This window comes from Chelon labrosus (assembly GCF_963514085.1).
Source record: "Chelon labrosus genome assembly, chromosome: 12".
NCBI lineage: Eukaryota > Metazoa > Chordata > Actinopteri > Mugiliformes > Mugilidae > Chelon > Chelon labrosus.
The window spans coordinates 18,036,740-18,060,894 of record NC_140345.1 but is presented as its reverse complement, the minus strand read 5'-3'; the positions used below and the strand labels follow the sequence as shown (position 1 = coordinate 18,060,894).

The 24,155-nt window shown below is 39.7% G+C and overlaps 1 protein-coding gene across 1 annotated transcript in view; it reads left to right on the top strand.

Annotated features, from left to right (window-relative positions):
- LOC311497296 (CUB and sushi domain-containing protein 3-like) overlaps positions 1-24,155 on the top strand; it is a 219,112-nt gene that overhangs the window by 115,706 nt on the left and 79,251 nt on the right. Inside the window, exons 32-37 of the mRNA XM_084557548.1 lie at positions 8,130-8,243; positions 8,793-8,888; positions 9,244-9,447; positions 16,489-16,613; positions 16,794-16,890; positions 17,821-17,925. Coding sequence (XP_084413674.1) covers positions 8,130-8,243; positions 8,793-8,888; positions 9,244-9,447; positions 16,489-16,613; positions 16,794-16,890; positions 17,821-17,925 — 741 coding nt within the window. The remainder of the gene's footprint in view (positions 1-8,129; positions 8,244-8,792; positions 8,889-9,243; positions 9,448-16,488; positions 16,614-16,793; positions 16,891-17,820; positions 17,926-24,155) is intronic.

Here is a 24,155-nt window from a genome sequence, read left to right as displayed (position 1 = left end):
CCCAGTCTGCAAAGGGTTTCAAGTACTAAATTATTATACTTAATCTACAAGTATGACGTTTATGTAAGAGGACAAAAGTGGTAATTTCATCCTTGTATATGCCATATATACGTATATATGAAAGCAGGCAGTCAAGTAGCATGGGTGAGTGGTACGCCAACTGGATGTGGGGTTAATTATTAACATTTACATCTGACAAATATATACTGTATATTTTTGTAGATTGATTTTATAGCCATACACGGTAGGGTATAGCATTTTCTCTCCATTACCTTTGCTAGTTACACAGTAATGGTGACTAATAATTGGTGTGGCTGTACTTGATGGCTCCTCCTTTAAAGTCATTTTGAGATTTTTGACCGATCACAGCACAAAGGAAGCTTTCTTGTTGTGAGGCGCTGATTATCTAAGTAACACAACACAAGGGTCGATCCACAAGCAGATTGGATGTTCAGGTTAAACGGTGACAGAGAGAAAATGATTGCTCCGATTCACCTAACAGTACAGGGGTGATTAGTCTACTGCATGGGTCCTGTCATCTACAATCGTTGGCGCGTCTCGCTGTGGTCGCATCTAATGCCAGAGCTAGTTGGCGGCCAGTCAGCTGTGTTGGGTTTCTCTGTGTGCTTCACACAGTAGCGGCTGGAACTGACCACCTTGCTGCTGAAGTAGTAGATAACTATTTTTAGACACAAATTCATTGCAACACGGACGAGAGAGAAGATGGTGTTTACCAAGCAGAGAGAGGTTGAATTTTCTGTGCTTGTCCAGCTGCTGGAGCCCTGCATTCTGAGATGATGTTAACAGTTTAAATGCAATAAGCGCTAATATTTCTTCACACAAAGAATATATGTGCTAAGCAACTCTTAAAAGAACACATCTTTAAAAAGATTACTTAACAGTATTTCCTCTATTCTAGGAACTGCATGTAATTGCAAGGAAATACACAAAAGATGATCTTAAACTTGAATGTGAGTTTATTTATTTATTTTATCTATCTGGCTTTTATGGGTTTTATGATAATCTGCTACTTTCAACAGACAAATAACCCAGGGGACCAGGCTCATTCATTTACTAGGGAAAAGATCAAACGGCAGAGGAATGAGAGGCGCAGAGTGAAAGAACCTTTCTAAGATTGTGACATTTCTCTTCTCTGCTGGATTGCAATGATCCCATCTGCAGCACATGCCCTTGGTTTGATGGGGAAAGGACTCCACCCCAACAGTAGAAATGACAAAATAGCAGATAATACGAAGAAGCCAGATGAAAAGTGCAGCCAAAGTTTATGGTGGAGAGGTGGTAGCGTTCGGCCAATCTGATATATTTGCTTTTTGGCTGTTCCAACTTTTCACAGATTGAGTCGTTAAATTGAGACCGAGCCTTAGAATCAGATTTCAGGTCAGACCTACATACTCATCACATTTCTATAATGAAACTCAATTGTTCTCTTTTTTTCCTCAAAAAATGACGTTCCCTGTGCAAATTCCCTTTCAAACTGTGAAAAGGAACTGTGCTCAGCAGTAGTTCAGGACTGAATCTACAGTCTTCGTGTAAATGGGGACTCTGTTGTATATTTGCTTAATCTTGGTGTATACAGCAGGTTGCCTAAACATCTTGTTTGCCTTTCCTCGTGAAACACAGCACACTAGGAAATACTCTGAATAAGAAATAAAATAACAGAAAAATGCAGAACAAGCAATGTATATGTAGTGCTGTTACTATACAGAGTACTCTATAGTTATTTGGGCATGCTTCTCCGTTCTGTCTTCTAAGTAGACAATTTTTAATTTTGCAGTGAATTTGTGCTGCTTTGTAAACATGAAATCTTGCACGTTGACCACAAAAAAAACATCCATTTAAGTTAATATAGTATAAGAAGCTTCTTATTCTTTTTAGAAATAAGACTTTTTGGTCATATTCATTGTAATTCATCAAAGATGCAACTCCTTTAATATTGCCCAAACAGAAAAATCTCAAAGATATGTACAAATTAGAGTTGCCATGTTGATAGAGATGGATTTGTCTGCCAGTATAAGAATAAAGAGCTATTATCAATAAGATGATAATAAGAAAAAAGTCAAACGCAGTTGACTTACCAGGTTTAACAGTTGGATTCATTATAAAGACAAAAACAGCTGTTGAAAATGGCAAACAAATTAAAACGCCTCAGATGATTCAACACAAGATGCAAAAACCTGGTCAGCATCAAGACTGACTGAACAAACATCAGCCTCTGTCAAAATGGCATAGAAACAGGAATCTGTGTTGAAGATACATACATATATATATGTATATATATATATATATATATATCGCTCTTGACCGAAAGCATACCACCTCATCTGTCAAACCTGGTGGTGATTGTATTACTGTGTTGTTTGGACACGTACTGCTGCCAGCGGAACATATCATTTATTGATGATTCTACTGCTCACACCAGGATGAAGCAAAAGCTGAAGGTTGCCGCGCTGAAAGCCTGAGAGAACATCACCAGAGAAATACAAAGCATCTGCTTTTATTCCACAAAAATATTACATCTGAGGATTTACTTTGGCTTTGTGTGTATTTGCTTCTTTGCTTTTGAATACCTAAACTTTAAAAAGAGCTAGTTTATAGTATATCCCCCACAGTCCAAGGAGTTGCATTTCTCATTTTTACTATTATAGCAGTAGTTCTTAATATTTTGCGATTAAGAGCCCCTTTCAGGGATGACAGTATTTTGCAAACTTCCATTCAAGGAAAGTAGAAGTACATGATGTCACTGTAGTGTCACTGATTTAAAAACTACACTCGCACAAAAAAGAAAATGGTTGTGCTACCCAAAGGTAGTGGAGTAAAGTCCATCAATTGAGTCATCTTGCAGGCTACACGGAGTATGGGTTGTTTGTTGAAGTGAAACGGGGTGGAGATGTTTTCTTGGCACACATTGCCTCCCCTTAATACCATCTGAGCGACATTCAGACACCACAACATACTTAGACGTCGTTACTCACAAGGTGCACCCATTCATTGCCAAAGTGTGCACTCTTTCAAAGGGAGACTTCCAGCAGGATAACAAGCCTTGTCTCAAAGCACTCATCATCCCCCAAAATGGTCCCAGGGGCGTGACATTGATTTTAACTTACTTCACTTCTCTGCATTTTCTTCAGATCCCTGCCCAGCAGAGCACCTTTGAGATGTGGTGGCTCGGGGTGTTCACGGTACAAATGTGCCAGCTAAAATCTGCAAGCGCCGTGTGTCACTCTGTTGAATACATGCCTCAGCAAATTTAGGCAGTTTTGAAGTAGAAATATGCAAGTACAGCGACACATTAAGTGTTCATTACATATGAATGTGCTCTTGCAGTCCCTTCATTTTGTCTAAATGATGTAATGTATGACCACCTGGAACTTTTCTCGATTGCTCAAATTGCATGATCAATTTATACAGTCGCCCTGATTGGACAGATTCATATCTCTGTGAAAAAAACGCTGAAAGTGGTGGAAACCCTCACAGGCTTGTGTCACATTTTTCAAAATGACTGCTTTCAAACGGGAAGAAATTAGATTGCCATCACTCGAGAGAAGGATCAACCCATAATTGCACATTTCTTTTGCATTATCAATGCCCAGCGGGCAGAGTGGCATGAAAGATACAGGGATTCGCTAATATCATTATGCCCAGAGAAGTATGCATTTAAAGTGACTTAAAGGCTTTGGGATAATTCAAGGTGAAGACGCAGACAAGAAAATGTTGTCCATTGTCCCAGTGCATTGCCTTACATTACCATGACTACGCCCAGAGGACAACAGATTCATCATACTCCTGCATAAATTAGGTAACAAGTTTCCGATGATTTATTGACTTAATATCTGGACGTGATTACAGCAAAGGAGCAGATTGGAGTCATGCATGGCTGGCTTTGGATTAGAGGCAGAAATGAGCGACACTGTACTTGTGAGAGTGTGTATCTAGGGCTCATGTTTGAGTTTGTGTGTGTGTGCGTGCGTGCGTGCTTACAAAGCCGGGGACTGCAGCCTATTCAACATAGCACAGTGTTGGTATGCTAATTCCACAGCAGTGAGCTGTCCCTAAGGGTAAAATCATCTCTTATTCAGGCTGTGGTTCAGCCATAGGCGTTTTCACTTCTCAGCAGATAAAGAAACAGGTCTTCATGTGCTGCTTGGTGTGTGTGTGTTTGTGTGTGTGTGTGCGTGCATGTGTCATTTCTCTTTGACTGCTGTGTGTGTTTGATGCGCTTCATTTCACTAAGTAGCAAGGCACCCTTATTGTAAAACCATAGAAATTACTTCACCTTCTCCCACCTTTTCCTTCTTCCTGCTCGCTCCATGTCCTCACTACTATTGTTTAGTCGGTCACTTGGCGGTCAGTCTAAATGCCTGTCCAATGGGACATGAGATGCAGTGTTGCCCAAAGTAGCTTTTAGGTGTAGTTTAGTCCCTCGTTTTTGTTTCTTGTTCTGCCTCAGTTTCCTTTACTCTCTGCGTCTTTCTCAGTTGCAGTAAGGCGGATATTATGTTTTCACGGAGGTGGTGCCAGAGGAGATCCGTACTGCTGTAAAGTGAAGATGACAGGAAACTCCTCCATAATTCATAACCAGAAGGACAAACATATGCTGTCGTTTTCTACCTTTAGCAATTGTCTCTCTCAGCAGTGTTGTTTTTTTTTTTCTTACACCTTTTCAGGTGTTTCTTGTGTGTGTTTTGCCTTAAGGCATGCAGCGAACACATTGGCGAACGCTATTACTGGAAAGAAACTGCCTCATACAGGCTCTTTATTTAGCAGTTTATGCCATTTGAAGTCTGTTCTTCTGTGGCCCAGTGATAGTTACCCTGCATGTCTGTGTTCCAGTTAAAGCGCCTATTTAATCTCATTTAAAATGTTTTTCTTCATTTTTTTATGACACAGAAGTAAATCGAGCGCACTTTCTGCAATGTTTGTTCATTTGATAGACTATAGCTGAGATTACAAACAAAGAATATTGAAAGTGTACTGGCTCCAACAGGTTTTTCAATGATTTGAACTTCCCCCTTGAATTTGTACTTTGTAGTTATAAAACGGGTAATAAGATAATGCTTGTTGAAGCCACACAGAGTTTATGCTTTTTCTCTCAGATCAAACTCAGTGGAGAAAAACTAATTAATTTCTACATTTTGTTTTTCTGTTAGATATTACATTGCTTATTATTAATTATTTTTCTTTTAACTTAGCCTTTTCAAAACATTGCACCCGTTGGATAAGTGAAACTAAGGCAGCTGGGGATTAGCTTTGTTGAAAAGGTAAACTATTGGTATCATTTATTTTTTCTTCCCCTAACTTGTGCCTTTGAAAGTTGATTTCAATCATAAATGTCATAGTGATATCTGAACACGAGCAAAACAAGTGTCCACATATCATATGGATATCAGCTGAGGTGGAAGAGCATGCTTTTAATCCTCAAGTGTTCTTGACCAAGACACTTAACCTGAAGTTGCTCCCCATGTCAGACGAGCACCTTGCATCTGCAGCTTTTTCCATTAGTGTGTGTGCACGCGAATGAGATACTCTGTAAAGCTTTGAGTACCGCTAAAGTAGAAAAGCGGTATATAAGCGCAAACTATTTACCATTACCTGTCACTTGCACGCCATTGTGGATGATTATTTGCTCACATTCAGGAAACACTGTAAAGACACTAATTATCCAAGAACCCCTGTGGAAGGCCTAAAAAAATATAATCGGATTGTGGTAACGCAGTGAAAACCGTAGCCCTCACAAGGTCCGTGTTCGCCAGAGGGCAAGATCGAGGCTGTAATCTTAACAGTGATAACAAACGCATACAGTACCTTTGTGTGCACAGGCATGCACAACTGCACAGACACAAACACGCGCGGTATCGCAGAAGTGGTGATCCAGTCGGCCATGTCTATTCGTTTGGTTGGAGGATCAGATTATTTTTCAAGGGCATGCACACGTTGGTGTAATCAGGAATGCTTAATTGGAAATATTTGTGCAGGACATTATTTAAATAATTCTTCGTTCATTATCATACGTTCTCCCTCACTGCTTTTACAGAGGATAAGATTTAATTATTACTTTTGTGATAAACAGTAATGTTTTCATGTGACTTTTCATTAAATAAAGGCTGTTCAATTAAATTAAAGGTCACACTCTACAAAGACTTTATCCAGATGCCTTTTCAGTACAGTTCGTGGCGTGACACTATATCAGCTCGGGTGACTTTTCCTGTGACGTGCAGAGTGGTCTTTCTTTAAACTCACTCGTTGCTGGTTCAGGGAGCCAGGTGAATCAAGTTAAAATGAAATGGCATTTAAAACATATCTCCAAATCATATGTCCCATGTTCTCTATATTTATGTGTATATTTTTTGTTTCACTCTGGCACTACCTTTCTTTGTATTTATTCATCAAAATACTGTGAACGTCCCATCTCCCTGCAGAGAATCAAATTGCTTCAGTTTAGAACATTTTTGCATAAACTTGTAAGAACATCATCCTACCATAGGCACATGGTCGCGCCGGCTGAGATTAGTTCCCCTTTTATCCAACTGACAAACATAAACAGTGTCTTGTCCTGTGACTTAGCTGGTTGAATGATCAAACAAACATTTACAGAGGGAAAAGTGCCCTGCAAATGTCAGTTTTGGGGCTGCGTAGCAAATTAGCTGGTGAGCTGCAGCATATTAAACAGCATGTAAAGCTACCTGTAAATGTCAGTCTGGTCTATTTAGATGCTGGTGTGGTCCTTACTCTTCGGTACCACTGTTAACAAAACACTGCCCACCCGAGGCTTTTAAGCTACAGCGTGAGTTTGTTTACGCTTCCTTTTGTTCTCTTGCTGGCACCAGAGCCACCTTGTCAGCTGCTGTCAATCCCACTGCCCCCACTGATACACCAGCTCAGCATCTGAGAGCCTCTGAAAGTAGCTGAAAATGACCTTTTTTTTGTCCTTTAAATCTAAAAAATAAAATCTACATTAATTACAATAAATGTAAAATAACAAATAGATACATATGCTTTTAGTTTGACCTTAAATGTCACACACTGTGTTGCACGCAGGTGGCTCTGTACACGTTAAATGCCATGGCGCACCGAGACAGATAAAGAAAATTCTAAGGAATACCTAATTATTGGTTTTTCAGAAAATGTCACGGAAAGGTTTATAGTAGGGAGAAGATGTGACTTGGCTTGAACAAAGTATGACCTATAAAAAGCTACTGTCCAGCATAGAATATTTCACCAAAAGTCATTGTTACTACGCAGTTCATGCCTTCAGACACATTTAACAGGTTTGTTAACATTAGACTTAATTAAATTAGATCTGTGAAGACTAAACAAACAGAGAACCTGGTATTGTGTCATTGTGTGTGCCTTATCTAAACGACTTTTTGAGGATTAAAACCTGTTGAGGCTTGGTTTTAGGGTAAACGCTATAAACAAAAACACATGTGATTGGCTGAGGCATCACCGCATCAGTGGAGCGACAGAAAAATGTGAAGGCAGCTCAGCTTCCATATGTCGCAAGAGACTCGCCTGTCACTTAGCAACAAGTGTTGGGCAGCATCTTTTGTCTACATATCACCGGCTTCTGTTGGAAATGCATTGAAGCTTGTTGCCCTATTACTCGTAGTGTGAAGGTAGCATAAGGGGTCAGGTGTCAATGGAATGTCCTCACAAAAACACAAGTTTTTGTGTGTGTTTTGCTGGGTGAGGTAGGTAAACAATGGCTTGATAAAATAGCCTTACTTAAGGATGGTAGGAAATCAAAAGAAAGGCTAGAGTAAAATTAACGAGCCTTATGTGGCTGAATTAAGTGTGTATTCAGTCAACATCTTGTGTAGTTTAGTGTGAATGGGTCTATCTGGGGAGAGCAACAAACTAGATTGGATACTTAACCCTTCTAGGGTGTTGTAGTAAAAACAATATTACACATCTGTGTTATTGGTTCAAGGTGTTAACTTTGTCAAAGCAGCAGCCAGACTCTTGAAAGATTAAAAAGATCTTATGATTTTAATTTCTAGCAGCTTACCTGATAATTGCTTCTGGCAACAGTAAAATCCCTAGTGAATGAGCTGAAGGTTGAAAAACTCTCCATCATGCCACTTATTCCCCTCTCATTTGTTTCTCTGCAGTGCTCTTCGGCCAATTTGTGGTGTTCCAGACTCTGACCAGTGATGTGGTTGAGATCTATGACGGGTCCTCTGCAGATTCAGCCCTTCTCTCGTCCATATATGGATCGCACTCAGGTAAAAAAATGTACCTGTCTGACCGTGAAGCAGAGTTTCTTGTTTAAATGAAGCTACTAGCTCATAGATATGAGCACAGAATGAGCATTTAAACTGCACATCCGTCTCTCACCTCACTTCTAATCAAATAACCAATTTCCCCAGACAAATGAAAAATCTAAAATCCTAGCTGCTCCGTGCTGCTTAGGATCAAGTTCTTCCCTTCTAACACTTCTGTGACGTTGCATAATACATTCTGATTGCAACTGAATAAACCCCAGAGATTCCACTTAAAATAACAAAAACAAACCAGCTGTTGTCACATTGTATTTAACTAGACTGTCACACAATGTAAAAACATAAACAATAGATGAGGTCTTTTGTTTCCAGCCATGCCACTGAGAATGTACTGTAGATCAGACAGTATATTTAAATCTTAAAATTGTTGTTGTTTTATGCTGATTTATTTACAGTTATTAACACTGTTTGAATATTTTATGTTCATCATGTGTCAGTGTTTATATCTGTAGATGTACAAAAAGAAATGTGCTCTCTGATTTTATAAATTAGGCGAGACACTTCCCCTGAGTTCAGGAAACAAGATAACGCTCAAGTTCACCACAAATGGAACAGAAACAGCCAAGGGATTTCATTTTGTATATCAAGGTAAGGGATTTCTCGTATGTTCCAGTGTGCATGCTTATTTGTTCATTGTGCATTTACTTGCTTTTGAAAGAAAAACACAAACTTTAAACTTGTGCTCATCACAATCACGCTGTGGAGCAGAGCGCCACTGCATGTGGATGGGCATGGCTGAGAATGGTGTGAAGTCAAACAAACTATCCTGGCATAGCGGACAAGAGTGACTAATGACGTGTGAGAAGATTCACAAGGGCTCTGCTATTTCATTGTGCCTCTTTTTGGCATTTCTGTCTCCCTGTTGTATATCTGCCTAACACGCCCAATCGCCACTCTTTGTCTTTCTTCCTCTCATGCCCACTTCCTCCCCTTTTATCCCCAGCCGTCCCCCGGACAAGCGCCAGTCAGTGTAGCTCGGTCCCTGAACCCCGGTTCGGGAAGCGGATAGGGAACGACTTTGGCACCGGCATGGTGGTGCTGTTTGAATGCAATCCAGGCTACACGCTGCACGGCTCCAACGCCATCAGGTGCGAGGCCGTGCCCAGTACCCTGGCCCAGTGGAACGGCACTGTGCCCACATGTGTTGGTAAGCGCCCTCATCCTCCAACCCTCGCCGTACCCCCCCTGCATGCACTCAAACACACACAGAAGCAAAGAGATGGAGCAGGTGCACAAAACTGGTTGGTGTCTGCTTTTCCTAGTCATTACTTTTCCTAATGTCTCTCACCGTGTGCAGCTGCCCATCTCTAGTCTTGGTGGATCAGATAAGAAGAAAAAGGAAAGGACAAACAAACAACTGAGTGTAAAATACATTTTCCACCTCAAAAAGGGATTTGGATTATTGAACCTTTACAGTCTAATGGGAAAATAAATGGCAGTGTGAAGAAGACTTCAGGTCTTTGAAGAACTCTATACACTATACACGGCAAACAATTTATCATCTAATGTAGTTCAGTACAACAGCACGGCTATAAAGGGCATTTCTAATACTTTGGCTCCCCATATGTAAATGAAGGTGGATAACACATTAAAACATCATGAAGATTTATGGATGTTATAAGACATCACACTGCATATTACTTTATTCTTCTCATGGTGCCTTAGGCAGAAACCATATAAATGTTGTATACATCCTGGCATACTGCAGTTCATCAGGTACACACAATCTAATAACGGCCTTCATTTCATGAGCGCAATACGGTATCCTGCAGTAGAGCTTAACTTTGCATAGCTAGTAATCATACTTAATACTTCATAGACTTTGCAAGGCGGATGTAGCTATATGGATATTCTATAATGAGTGTTTTAAAAGACAAAGTGAAAGTGCAAGCTACTTTGAAGTAGCACATCTACAGAGAATGATCAAACTAACAACATTACAGAGCTATCATCCAGTTCTGGTTTGCATTAGACTGTAGCAGGCACCTGTTGTCAGGTGAGGAAAAAACTAAATAAGAAATGTATAACCACAGATATGGATTGGCTCACCCAAAACATAATATGACAACTTTGTGCTATGAGTTTGTTTGTGTCGGCCTCAAGTGGCCAAACTTATCACATGTCTATTATTCAGGTCACTTGCTTTTCACTCTGTGTGTGTGAAAGTGTTGTGGGCAGTCTCCGAGCCACGGTAGAATAGAATAGACTTTATTTCCATTTGTATAGGTACATTGGAATTCTTGTGCAAAGTTCCCGGAGTCAACTTTTTTATAAGATAACAAAAAAGAAACAAAAAGCAAAGGTAAACATTTTAAGTAGCAGCACACATTACATTGTTCATTAGCACGCTTTAAACACAGGTGACCTATAGCTCAGCACTTACCGTAGCTGCTGCTGAACATCTAGATGGAGACAGAACCTCTTACTCTTTCTTAGTGAATTTTTTAAAGATAACACACTGGTAAGCTGTGTGGACCATCTATTGAAGGGACCAGCATCTCAGCAGCAGGTTGTTTGGCTGACTTTTTATGCAAATAAACTCTGACACCATTTGGGGCCCAGTAGAATATTGTAACAGCTGCTGTCTCTAATGGATCTCTACCGCTGATCCAGAACCAAAAACAGCGCGTGTGTGTCATGACTTCGGCACACACGTATTATTTATTGGTCCCCGCCCTGACGTTAGTTAGACCTGCACAAAACTCAGATTATAAGTCCAACTCTAGAAGTTTCCATACGCACCGTGATATCCGGTAACAAAGGAAAAAAAAAAACATTGATTGAAAAAAATATATTAACCTAACCACATGTGGCTCCTTATAAATCTACATGACCGGATCAGTAATTAACTGCATGCTGTTATTTAATGACAGAATCTCATTCGTGCACTCATATTAAATACCTTCATTTGTTAATTCTTGGTTAGATTTATCCATTATTTCATAAGTTAACGGCTACAAAGACCAAATATTTTAAAAGGCTTTCATTACTAATGAACAGACGTCACTTATGGTGTTTTTTCCTTCACGAGCAATCATTTATAATAGCAGTCGGCTGATGCAGGAGCATCCCTGTTGAGTATGGGCAGTCTTTAATGTGATTCAGGACGAGAATGCGAGCACCCAAACCAGCTCCAAATATGGTCAGAGATCGGATCTCTTAAATGCGATCGTAGTGCGTCCTGGGGGTGTTCACACCTGTCTTTTGCAAGGTCAGAACAGGCCCACAAAGGCACCAACCTGTCTACTTTGATAGATATTGAACTGTTGACGGAGTAAGGTGAAATCAGTTGAAGTCGGGCCTTGTGCCAGCCAGCAAATAGTCCCAGCCGGTGGAGTGCGGGAGATTTCAAGCCAGGGTTCAGCCGAGTTTACTGCCAAGTGGAGAGGGAATAGGGGTGGCACGCGCGGTTCCCTTTTAAACACAGTGATTTTTATCAGGAGATTGAATCTGGCTGCAGCATCTTCCCCAGCGGCGGTGTACTCGTCCAGAATAATGGATACGGTTCCATAGAACAAAAACACTATGCTCAATTACTCAAGCTCTCTTTATAGGATATGACGGCATTAGACTCTGCTATCCTGTGAGGTACCTGTGTTTCTGAATATTTCCATTTCCTCGTCCAACTGTGATTAACCCAGCTCGACATGCTACACTTACTTTTCTTTCAATTTCACGAACACAAAGCCGCTGAATTAAAGTTTTGCTGACGCGTTTGTACAACACTCTTTTATTATTTAGTTAGCCTTGCTTGAATGGATACATAATGTTGTCTGGTGGACTCGGGTTGAATTTTATGTAGAGCAGTTGACAAGATGTTTATTTACAGAATGAGTTCAATTTTGAGCTTTTAAAAGTCTCTTTAAATGGAGTGATTGTGAGAAAGAGCACGGGTATGTTACAGGTTACTATAAAAGCAAAGGATAAATAGATGAGTAGTGTTTTTGCTCGAGAATACTCTCACACACATACTAAATCACTTGTGATTGTAGAAAATCATCACTGCAGCAGTGTTACGTAAACTCACAGATTGCCATGATTCATACTCAGTATGCCCACACCATAGAATTCGCTGTTGGCTTACACACGTTCAGAGGTGTCAACAAGTAAACAGTGTCACACAGAGCTTGTTTTAAACAGTGGATTCTTGTTTTGAAATAGCCTCCCAAGACCAATTAAAGTGTCTCAGTCTGGGTTTGTGTGGTAGAACCGGGCCAGAGTGCATCTGTGGAGCGAGATGAGCTGCTCTCGAGGTCTTGCTGCATTTGGAAGTTTGCTGAAGTTTCTGTAATGAAAGTGGAAATTACTGCCTGTTTGAATAATAGGCTACAACCTTTATATTTTAAATTTTTAGTTTTTTAATCTAGAAAACATAATCACACAAAAATAAAAACACAAGACAACAGCAGTCAGTATTTTATAAATCTATTTATTCTCTCATATTTTATTTTCGCTCACTGATTTGTCCATAATAACTTTGACTCTGTGGCTAATATCTGTAATTTATTTTAGCCTAAAACACAGTTTTTGCCTTGAAAACAGGAGCATTTTCTCCCCGGTCAGTTCCAATTAAACTGTCACCGTTGTCAGGTTTGGTGCTTAAATATTATATTAAGATAACACAGCCACGTTAGGAAAGATTACTGTGGAGTTAGTTTACAGGTTGTCACACTGAGATAAACATAGTTAATATATATCTAAAATTGACACAAGGACATTTTTGACTGGATAATATTTAGTTGCATATATTTTTATTAGAGGTCAGGGCTTTGCAATGGCCACTCAATTACCTCGACTTCGTTGATCTTAATCCATTTTGCCGCAACTATAGAAGTAAACTAACTCTACAGCAATCTTTCCTGTATAGAAGTATGCATAGGGTGCCTACTGCAACAAAGCACCCCAACAATGTGATGTTGGCGTGAACCATTGTGCTTCATGGTTGCAAGCCCTTTTTTCTCTTCGCATCATTATAGTGAATATATTTAAATTTTTGTTTCATCAGACCAAAGGGCATTTCTCCTGAAAGTAAGATTTTTGTCTCCTTGTCGCCTTTCAGGTTATGTCGATGTAAGACTTGTTTCGCTGTGGATATTTTTGTACCCGTTTCCTCTAGTTTCTTCACAAAGTCCTTTGCTGTTGCTCTGGGATTGGTCTTTGTACCAAAGTATGTTCACTTATAGGAGACAGAACACGTTTCCTTTCTGAGCGGGATGTTGGATGCGTGCACCCATGGTGTTTATACTTCTGTAGTATTGTTCATATAGATGAACGCTGTCCGTTCAGACATCTGGAAATTGAACGACACTTCATTGCATTTATTTATTTTAATTTTTTTATTTCTGAGGTCCTGGTTGTATTGGATGTCAAACCAAGATGCAGTGAGTCTTAAAGTAGGCCTTAAAATGCATCCACAAGTATACCTACAATTGACTAAAACGATGTCCATTAGCCTATCGGATGCGTCCAAAGTGATTAAATAATTTACTGGAATCTCCCAAGCTGTTTAAAGACAGCAGTCGAGGTATTTAAAAGTCTGACCCACTGGAATTGTGACATTGTAAATTATAACTGAAACAATTTATCTCTAAACAACTGTTTAAAAAAAAAATACTTACGTCATGCATAATGTAGATTTCCTAACCAACTTGCTGAAGCTATAGTTTAACACTGGTGAATGTTGTGTAACATTGTTGTGATGACTTGAACTTAAATGTATGTAGACTTCCGACTTTAACTGTATATATGAATTAAATTATCAAAATAATGAAAAAAACTAATGCATCAAACAAACACATGTAACAAGTCATGTATCAAATGTATTACTCACATTATGTTCTGACTTTTGACACTTTCGACTGTGAATTCTCTTCAAATCAGATGGTGCTAGGGTGTCATAATGCATGTGGTCCCCACTCTTGCCCAGATGGGTGACAAGGGATTCACTGGTGACAAGTATTCGTGTAGTCATGATTCTTAACTATTGGCAGGTCAGGGGACACGAAGGAGAAAATATCCTAAAATACAAATGCTTGTTGTTTCGATCATATGATTATATAAATACCAAAACACAACAGAACTGTCTCATATTTATTTATGTATTTTAGTTTAGCAAATAAAGGTCTAGTGATGGAAATACGTCACTATTTTCAAACATCGTACAAAAGGGGTTTGAGAGCGAGCAGGAACGGACATACAGTTATAGTGTGGAGACTCGGCATGTTACTTAATGGCTTCTCATACATTCTAGGACCCTCAAAGTGGTCCTTATAGGAAATGACATTCTGACTACAGTGCTCACGGTTTTATAGGCACTGACCTTCATTTTTCATTTCCAGAGCACAATTCAAAACAGTTACACAAGCCAGTATCCTTCAGCGGTGATGTTGGAGTTAATCGATTTCGGTGCTGAATGCTCGACACGTGGCATGCGTTAGTGGAAGAAGTCATTACTGAGATGGTGATTATATGTAGGTGTGATTGCTGTGAGAAGCATAGGAGTCATTTCCTCTAATGTGTCACCAGGAATGAAAGGAACAATGTAGTCGCTCTGGCGCCATTCTCTAAGTGTCTGTAGGAAGGTAGATATCACCTGTGAAATATAGATCAGTGATCTTGCGATAAGATGATGGCTGAAAAATAATATTTTTTATATATTCTTTCTATATTTATTTATTAAAAAAAAATAAAATAAAATAAATGATTCCCCTGTTCTGTCAGCCATTTTTTCCTCTTTGTGACAAATGGAGTACTTTCCATTTTTTCCTCTCATTTTCTATATCTCCCCTTGTCTTTCACATCATAGTGGCTGATGGGTTAGGATGATGGGCTGGGAACTGTGATTATCTATCCCCAAATCCTCGCTCTTGACAAATAGCATCTTGTTGTTCATTGCGAGAACATCTTATACTGCTCTGCTGAAAGTCTCCTTTGAGTGACACCTATTCTCATGGTCTCTTACTATAAGGAAATTGTTAGATGCAAAGACTAGATAACCGAACTGTCAGAGTTCTGATAAAGCCGTAACTCTGTTGAATGGATAAAAAGATGGAAAGGCTTTTATTTAAGTTGCCACTATATCTTCAGAAAATCATTTTTTTTCTGTATGATGAGCTAAAAGAGGAACGTAAGTTACATGGACTTGTTATACTGTTTCTGTTTGCAGTGTACAGCATATGTCATTAATGATGAAACTCTTGCAATGTCTTAACAGACTTCTGAGACTAATTTCAACTGGTGGCTGCAGAACAATGGTTCTCAACAGAGCAAAGATTGAAAGTGTGAAAGAGCTAACACTTCATACACTTCTTTCTTGCAATAGTGTGTCACAAAAGCCCAATAGGTTATTATGTGTGTCTGTGTTTGGGAAGGAATGCATTTTGTTGCTGTGCAATCCAAAGAATTCTGGTCTGCAAGGCGAGGTTAGCGCAGTTCTTAATGAACAAAAAGTGGAGCCAAACACTGCATTGAACGTTGGTGGCTGCATACTAGGACACTTGGCAGCCGTCTGAAAGGCAGTGGAGAAATTTTTTATTTTCGTTTCTTTTACCCTTGCTCAAATATATCACAGCTGACAATGTCAGCACAACCTGGTCAGTGACTCCAATTCAACATTCATCAGGAAGCTCGGAGTCTCGATAAATATGTTACTTGTGTCTCTGATGGAAAAGATGTTCTCCGAATGACTTTTGCATTTGAAAGATACAATTTGTTTGGCCTGTGAGAGATGAAATTACGCATCAGAGTTGAACTGTTTGCTTCTGTGTAGAGCAAGAAATAGTGTGTGCCTCCATTTTGCGGTCCACTGAGTGTTATCTGGCAATCATATTGTGTGAATAAGAATGCCATAAAATAAAGTTAATTTACATAATGGAGGTTAAACTGACTATTAACATGGCTGGCATTATCGCAAAAGTCTAATATTTCCTTAGAATCAATAGAAATCCATCACATGAAGTGATTTTACGGTTGCTCATTTAAAGTCCATTTATTAGTGGTCATTTATAGAAGGTGGAAAGAGGCTTTTAAAAGCTTGACAGTTGGCTGCCTCCAGCGTGTGAAGCCTTCCCACACCTGGTTTTGTTTTTGTGACTGTCGTTAGCCACAACTGTGTCGAGACTGATTCTGTTTTTCTGCTTCTTTTTTTTTTTTTCTCTCTCTCTCTCTCAATATGATTTCCTTTGTCTAGTTCCCTGTGGTGGAGTGCTAACTGACCGCAGAGGCACAATCCTCTCTCCTGGATACCCAGAACCGTATGCCAACTATCTGAACTGTGCCTGGAAAATCTCCGTTCCTGAGGGAGCTGGCATCCAAGTGAGAAGACCCAGATCTCAGCTGTTATGTTTGATGAGAGATTAAGTGAAATATGGGGTGGATTCATTATTTATACATGTCCCAATTATTAAACATTTTGCTCCTTGTGCTGGTTTCTTAATTTTTGGATTTGTGTATTTTTACAACCTATAATTTTATTACGGTATAATTCCCTTTCAGATTCAAGTCGTGACCTTCGCCACAGAACACAACTGGGATTCACTGGATTTTTTTGACGGGGTCGATGGTAATGCTCCGAGGCTTGGTAGCTACTCAGGTAAATCCAATACAACTGAATTTTAGTTGTCAGCTCCCACTTAGAATTTCAGTCAGAAATCACAAAGCCCCGGCAGCAGACAGAGATGTGGTGATGGATCGGATGGCATTTGGCATGTCCTTTGAGAACGCTGTCTAAAAACCAGTTAAAGAAGTCAGAGAGGGGAAAAAAAATAATCCCTCCTCCTTCACACTCTCCCTGCCATTGCGGCAGAGATCTTCATAATGTAACCCTTGCTTCAGCGTGGAATTTCACAAGTGTAGTGTTGCCTTAGGGCTCACATTAATGAAAATGGTACGCTTGCCAAATGGCATCTTACTAGAAGCGGGCCATGACATCATTTTAGATGCTGAATCCTAGAATAAGAGGCACTGGTGTAGCATAATGACTTCTGCCTCTATATCACCCATCAGTTTTATGAGACTGGGTGTCAGATCTCTCAAGTGGCGGATATCTCATTGTGGAACAAAACTCTTTAAATGGTGTAATAGCTCCTCAGTACAACTCTAACTGCACAGGGCAGCTACAGTATGTGGTATGAAAAGGCATTTTAAGTGTCAAGGAATCAGTTTTAGCTTGGACTTACCTGATTATACTATTTGAAAGTCAACATGCAAAGTGCCAAAGATATACATGTAAAAGAGAAAATTATCCCTGACTTCAGTGCTACCACACATACAAAACATTTTGCAGTGAGTTAGTATTGTAGACCATGCTTGTGGTCCTAGGTGGATTTTATTGGTCTCTGATTGGAGGTCCTGTGGAGGTGCATTGATTTTCTGTTTAAGGTGTAAATGTAGAGTGTCATCCATGTAGTTGAACAATTTTGGTTGACAAACTTTGAAAGGAGATGTGTATTTCCAGTACAGCATGGGTTTAAATCTGTAATATGAATTAGACAACAATATATATGTATATTCTATGATACAGGTACAACAATTCCCCAACTGCTGAACAGCACGTCCAACAACCTGTACCTGACCTTCCAGTCTGACATCAGTGTGTCCGCCGCTGGCTTCCACTTGGAGTACACAGGTATGAGGAGAGATGGCTTGTCTGCCTGCCTGTCACTTTATCTGTTGTCACTTTATTTCTGCATCCATCTGCCACTGGCTTGCAGCTACTGCACAGAGGTGTAAGAAATAAGAGGGACAGCTGGTCTGGATGGCACAGTTGGAAATAGAAGAAAATAGTGTTAGTGAGTGGGCTGAGATTTTTTTTTTTCTCGCTCTATGTCTATCTTTGTATCGCCATCTCTGGCATTCCAGCTTGGTATTACCTCGTGTTTTTTTTTTTTTTTTTTAATTCTCCCGTAGCTTTAAGTTACTGGACCAACATCCTTCTTTATTTAAGGACTGAATTTGCTCATCTCTCAGTGGGCTATTCACTCAGGGGTATATCGGCTAAAGAGCATGTTAAACATTTACCGTGAACCAAAATTTAAGGAGTGCAGATGGCCCCAGTGGAACGACTGATTTACTAAGTCCTCTCCTTCAAAAACGGTGTAAATTAAAACAGGGGTGATTATCTGCTCCTGATAAAAGGAGCCTTTTCTTTACAGTCTTAATAATACAGTCTACTGTTGCATCTCAAGCACTGTTCTTTATCTCCTTTAATGTCTCTTTCCTGTGTTTCTTCCGTCTCTTAGATTGATTTTAACTCTGTAGCTTTTCTCCTGCTCACATTTGTCTTCCTGCGGGTTTTTTAAAACTCCCCCACTAAAATGTGTGACCGTGACTGTGGGAGACTCATTGTAATTCACTGTCCATGATGTACATCAATGGCAGAGAAAAGGCACAACCACAGTGTGAAATTAAGAATGAAATGAGATGATGTGGAAGGGAAGATCATAAGATCTCTGCTTACATAACCGACTTTAAGGTCCTATGCACAGCATGACTAGAGAGTAATGCATTTTTGAGTAAACTCGGTTCAAACTAACAGTTTTCACCAATTTGTTTCAAAACAAAAGAAGCATGAAAAAACTGTCACTGAATCTGTCCCCGCTGTCAGTCGTGTCAGTCCATGAGCATCATACCACCGTTGAGAACGACTTCACAGTCATGTCTCTCACAGTCGGTGCTTCGTTTCTCTTGCTTGGAATCACTCTGTAGTCGTGTTGCTCAGTGGGCTCTTTCCTTTCTGCATTACACCCACCCTCCCAACTATCACCACCTACTGCTGAGAATTACTTCAGTGCCATGTCTCACAGTCAGTTCTTTCCTCCATGTCAGCCTTACACTCTGCCACTCCTGCCCTTGTGAAGTGCATTCCCTGATGCTTTGTGTAAACCACACTCCAGTCAAACTCCTCTCTGCTTTTCCGTATTAGTAAGCTTGCCTGCATTATGGTTATACACTCATAGCGTATGTGCGTTTCAGCCATGTTGATTCCCTATTGACCTCTTTTACTTAATATTGCTGTTTTTGTGGTTTGTTGTTTTCCCGGTTGTGATGTTCTAGTCTCCTCACATTAGACAAAAACTTTTTCTCTGACCCTTATCTTATTTCCAGACAGTGGTTGGCTTGATCCAGGTTTTTATTTATTTTTTACACACTCCGGTTTTTGGCTACCAATTAATTCTCTGAATGCTCAGTACGGTGGTAAGAAAGCTGCAACAGGGATTGGCACAGACCCAGTCAGCCAACCATCTGTTTTAAAATGATTCCTTTGGGTGATTGTTGCAGTCTGTTGAGACCAGTCATAGAAATCCTGTACACCACCCTTGAGTACAACATCTGTAAAGCCAAGCGTTTAGCCAGCTCTCCTGAGGCAGACGGTATGCTATAGCTGAAAACAAAACTGCCATGTTCTCCAAAACATTATGGCAGAAATAAAGTCCCACTTTGGTCTTCAGTCGCTGCACTCTGCAGAGGCCTATATTATTTTTTTAGATGAGATACATGCTGCAACTACACCAATCAGCCACAACATTAAAACCACTGGCGGGAAACGTAAATGACATTGACCATCTTGTGATAATACAATGTTCTGCTTGGAAAGACCTTTTTGGACCTGGCATTCATTCATGTGGATATTACTTAGACATGTACCACCCACCTAGACCAGACCAGGCACCCCCACCCTATAGCAATGACACTCCTTGATGGCAGCAGCCATCCCCAGCAGGATGCAGCCTGGCACAGATGCACACACACAAAAACAGTTTAGGAACAACTAAAAAAACATAAAGAACAGCACAAGGTGTTGACCTGGCCTCCAAATTCCCTAGATCCCAAACTGATCAAGTATCTGTAAGAAGCACTGAAACAAGCCTGATCCATAGAGACCCCTTCCTTCAACCCATAGGACCTAAAGGTCCCCCACTAACAACATTCTGTTGCCAAACACCACAGGACACCATCACAAGGCCCATGTCCATTCTCTGATGAGTCACAACTGTTGTGGAGGCACAAGGGAGACCTACACAATATTAGGAAGGTGGTCATAATGTTATGCATGATCTGAGTATGAACATAAAATGAATCAGCCACGAAAAACATTCACTGTCTGAACGTGACTCGAAACCTTTTCTTTTTTTTTTTTTTTAAAGTCCAGTCACATGACATTATAGCACTGCAGTGATAATTCTAAGCTTATCAAATATAAGTATTAAGTACTCACACGCTTTTGAGTGTCATACAGTATGACAATTCAGCTGAACTGTAGGACTGTCATGTCTGAACCTTGGACAATCATTAAAGACTAAGAGCAGGTCTGTATTTGCATTTGCCTATGCTAAAATGATAAAGTTTTACAGTTTTACAGTCTTTCAGCTGTAATTACACTATATGCTGTGCTGCCAGAACGCATGCTGCAATTGAATGTAAAAGGTCTACCCTGTGGTCTTTCCATCTTTCAATGATACGTGTCAGCTAGCAGGTGCTATTAAACTCTTGGCCCCATTTTTTGTTCTGTTTAAAAGCCACTGGGAGTATAATTATCATCTCTGAATTTGCACTGGCCCATGTGTAATTTGTCTTACAGCAGAATGGGAGGAGTGGCACAGATGAACAAATGCACATGAAGATACACAAGTAAATTTTTTCATCATATAAGTGTCCGAAGCAGAGTGAGTAATGGATTAAATATAGTGATTTATTCTAACTAAGCATACACTATACAATGAGCTGTGGGTGGTATAAAGGCCTTCGTATTCTGTTGATTAAATGCTAGGAACATATGGAGTGTCTGTTTCATGCAATATGCTGCATGTGATTGTTTAGAGGTTCAATAATGTGAGTATTTTATTTCATCTACCTCAACGCTAAACATAACACATAGCTTTATGACAAAATATGTGCACAATGCACGGTGTTTGTACATACCGAACAGCCGGTGTACTTGGTACACAGCAGGCGTCCTCAGAGTGCGTACTTAGTTCAGAGACATCTCTCCTCCTGATCCACAGAGGATGTATGAAAGAAGCTCATGTGACTGATGATTGATGAATCCCGTCCTGACTCACACGTACACAGACTAACAAGTAGAATTCAAGTAAATATACAGTGCTGCTTAAAAGTTTTTGTGCCATTCAGAATTTTCTACTTTCCTGCATAAAAATGACTCAAACTTTTTCACGCACACAAGTCCTCAAAGAAGACAAGAAAGCAAAGAGAATCCAATCAAAAAATATAACAAAATGTTGTCCTCGTCTATTTGTATATTTGGGAAAATAGCCCAATATTGCACATCTCTGAGCTGCATGTAAGTGCACTTTTAGTTCGCTTTTAAGGCCAAATTAGAGTCCATCTTTTCAGTGTTTCTAATGAATGTAGTGAGTGTTTTTCAGTGCCCCAATTTGTTTAAAAAAAATAATAAATCCAACCAAGGAACTTCCTGACAATCTTTAAAAAAAAAATAAAATAAAATCCAGACAGATTGTGAATAAATGGATATTTAAGATGTCAACCAACAATGATCACTCCAAAAGCACAACGCATAATAGTCTGAGAGGTAACAAAAGAATCCAGGGTAACTTCTAAAGAACTAACACTGACATTTATTAATGTTCATGAAGCGACTATCAAGAAAACACCGAAAAACTATGGTGTGCATGGGAGAGTGGCAAGGACAGAGCCACTGCTCTCCATAAAGAACATTTCTGCTCGTCTGCAGTTTGCTAAACAACAGGTGGACAAGCAAGAAGACTATACGAGAAATGTTTTGTGGACAAATAAGACCAAAGTAGAATTGTTCTGTTTAAATGTGAGGGATCATATTTGGAGACAAAAGAACTCCCAGCATCAGATGTGAAACATGGGCGTGGTCATGTCCTTGTTTGGGGCAGTTTGGCTGCATTTGGGCCACGACGGCTTGACGTCATTGAATTCTGAATTATACCAGCGAATTCTGAAGGAAAATGTCAGATCTGTACGTAAACTAAATTTTGAAAAGAAACTGTGTCATGCACCAAGACGGCAACCTCAAGCACACACATTGTTCTTCAAAATAATGGTTCAAGAAGAACAAAATGAGAGCAGAAACTGTTCTGTACTGGGGAGTGAGTTAAAATCCCTCCATTATCTGAATAAATAAATGCTGAAACTGTAATATTTCAGTTTCATTAGTTTGACTGGGTTCTCTTTATCTACCTACAGGACTTGTGTGCAATGTATAATTTTTATGTAAAAGTGCTGTAGGGGGTAAAACTTTTAAGCACCACTATATACACATAATACGCTATCTTGTAATAGAAGTCACCTCAGACTTTTATAGCCACTGATATTAAAATAAGTTGAAATTATGTTAAAGTGTGGATGGTCCTGATTTTGATACTTTCAGTTAATGGTGCAGATCGTCTGGTTGTCAAATTGACAGAATTAATAGACTGCCATATTTATGAGCGTTGTTTGGACGGTTAATCATGATGTGGAAGAATATCAAGATGTCATATCTGATATTGCAATTCAGGTTTAGTTAATTTTTATAGAGATAATGTCCATGAGATACTAAATTAATTTAACACTTGGATTTGATGTAAATTATCCACCAGTATCCCTACCTTGTCTTAAACAGTCAGTTACCTGTGCTGTGGACAGTATATAAGCACAGCAATGCGCTTCATAGACTTTAAACTTCACTTTGCAAATACGCCAGAAAAAAAATTATTTTCCACAGAGTAAACATTTTCTATATTTTGTGCCCTGTGTTTTGCTTTCTGTCTGCCATGTTGCTTTTATTATCTTGGCAGATTTGTTTGCGGCCAACCTCCTCCCACTCTCTTGAATACTAAACAGTAGTTGTTTGATTTACAGGTTATATTGAATAATTTTTATAAATACTGAAATTATTGGATTCATGCAAATTCACATATTAAACTGAAAACGGGAACAGATAAAACGCTCGGCTGCAATACACTTGTCTCGTCGGCACATTTAGATAAGAAGTGATCAGTCAGCAAGGCGTCCTGTTTAAAATATCAAGTATGTTTGATAAGGACGTGGATGCACGTGCAGGAACAGGTGACCTTCTCACAGCAGGGTGACAGCAGCCTCTTGCCAAAATGGGCACTCTGACAGTTTGAATGGAAACCATCTAGAGAGCAACAGGAATCAGTGCCATATGTTCACGGGTACTCTGACTTATCCTGAAAAAGTGAAGATCTGGTTTGCTGCCAGCTTGTGGAAATTGGTCCCTTACGTTTTCTTTCTGGAGAAATTCTGGCTTCGGCATATGCAGTGTTATCTTAAATCGGGTTAGTTGGGGGTCAGTTTATTTTTTATTTTTTGTTCCTGTATATAATGTAGGCAGTTGTCAAAGCATCTTGGTTTACAGTGTTCCACCAATAAATTATTTTCATAGCTTGAACCTCCACTGATAAATGCAAAAATGCTCTTTTCACAGAACACTACAGGGGGAATGCTGGTTGTTGCCTACAGTCAGGACACATGATAATTTCATTAAACAGTCTTATGTATTTCTGCATTGTGCTTTGATGTCAGACCTACCTTCTGGCAGCCAACAGCAACTGCTCTGCTTTCATGAACTGCATCACCAAATTAAGAATGGCCAAGAATTTGTCCAAGTCATAATCTTATTCAAACCCACATAAGACAAAGCGTCAGTGATTCAAAGAATACACCTGCTTGTACAGTAGCTCTCGTTTAATAGATTTTTTTGTGTCTCTGGCTGATTTGCATTGCTTCCTGCTGGGCGCCTCTTGGGCTAATTACTCCTCCCACTCAAATATCCTCTTTAACTTTCACTAGACGGTGAGTGGAGTAACCACTCCTGGTACTCAGCGCTTTGAACAGTTGCCTATA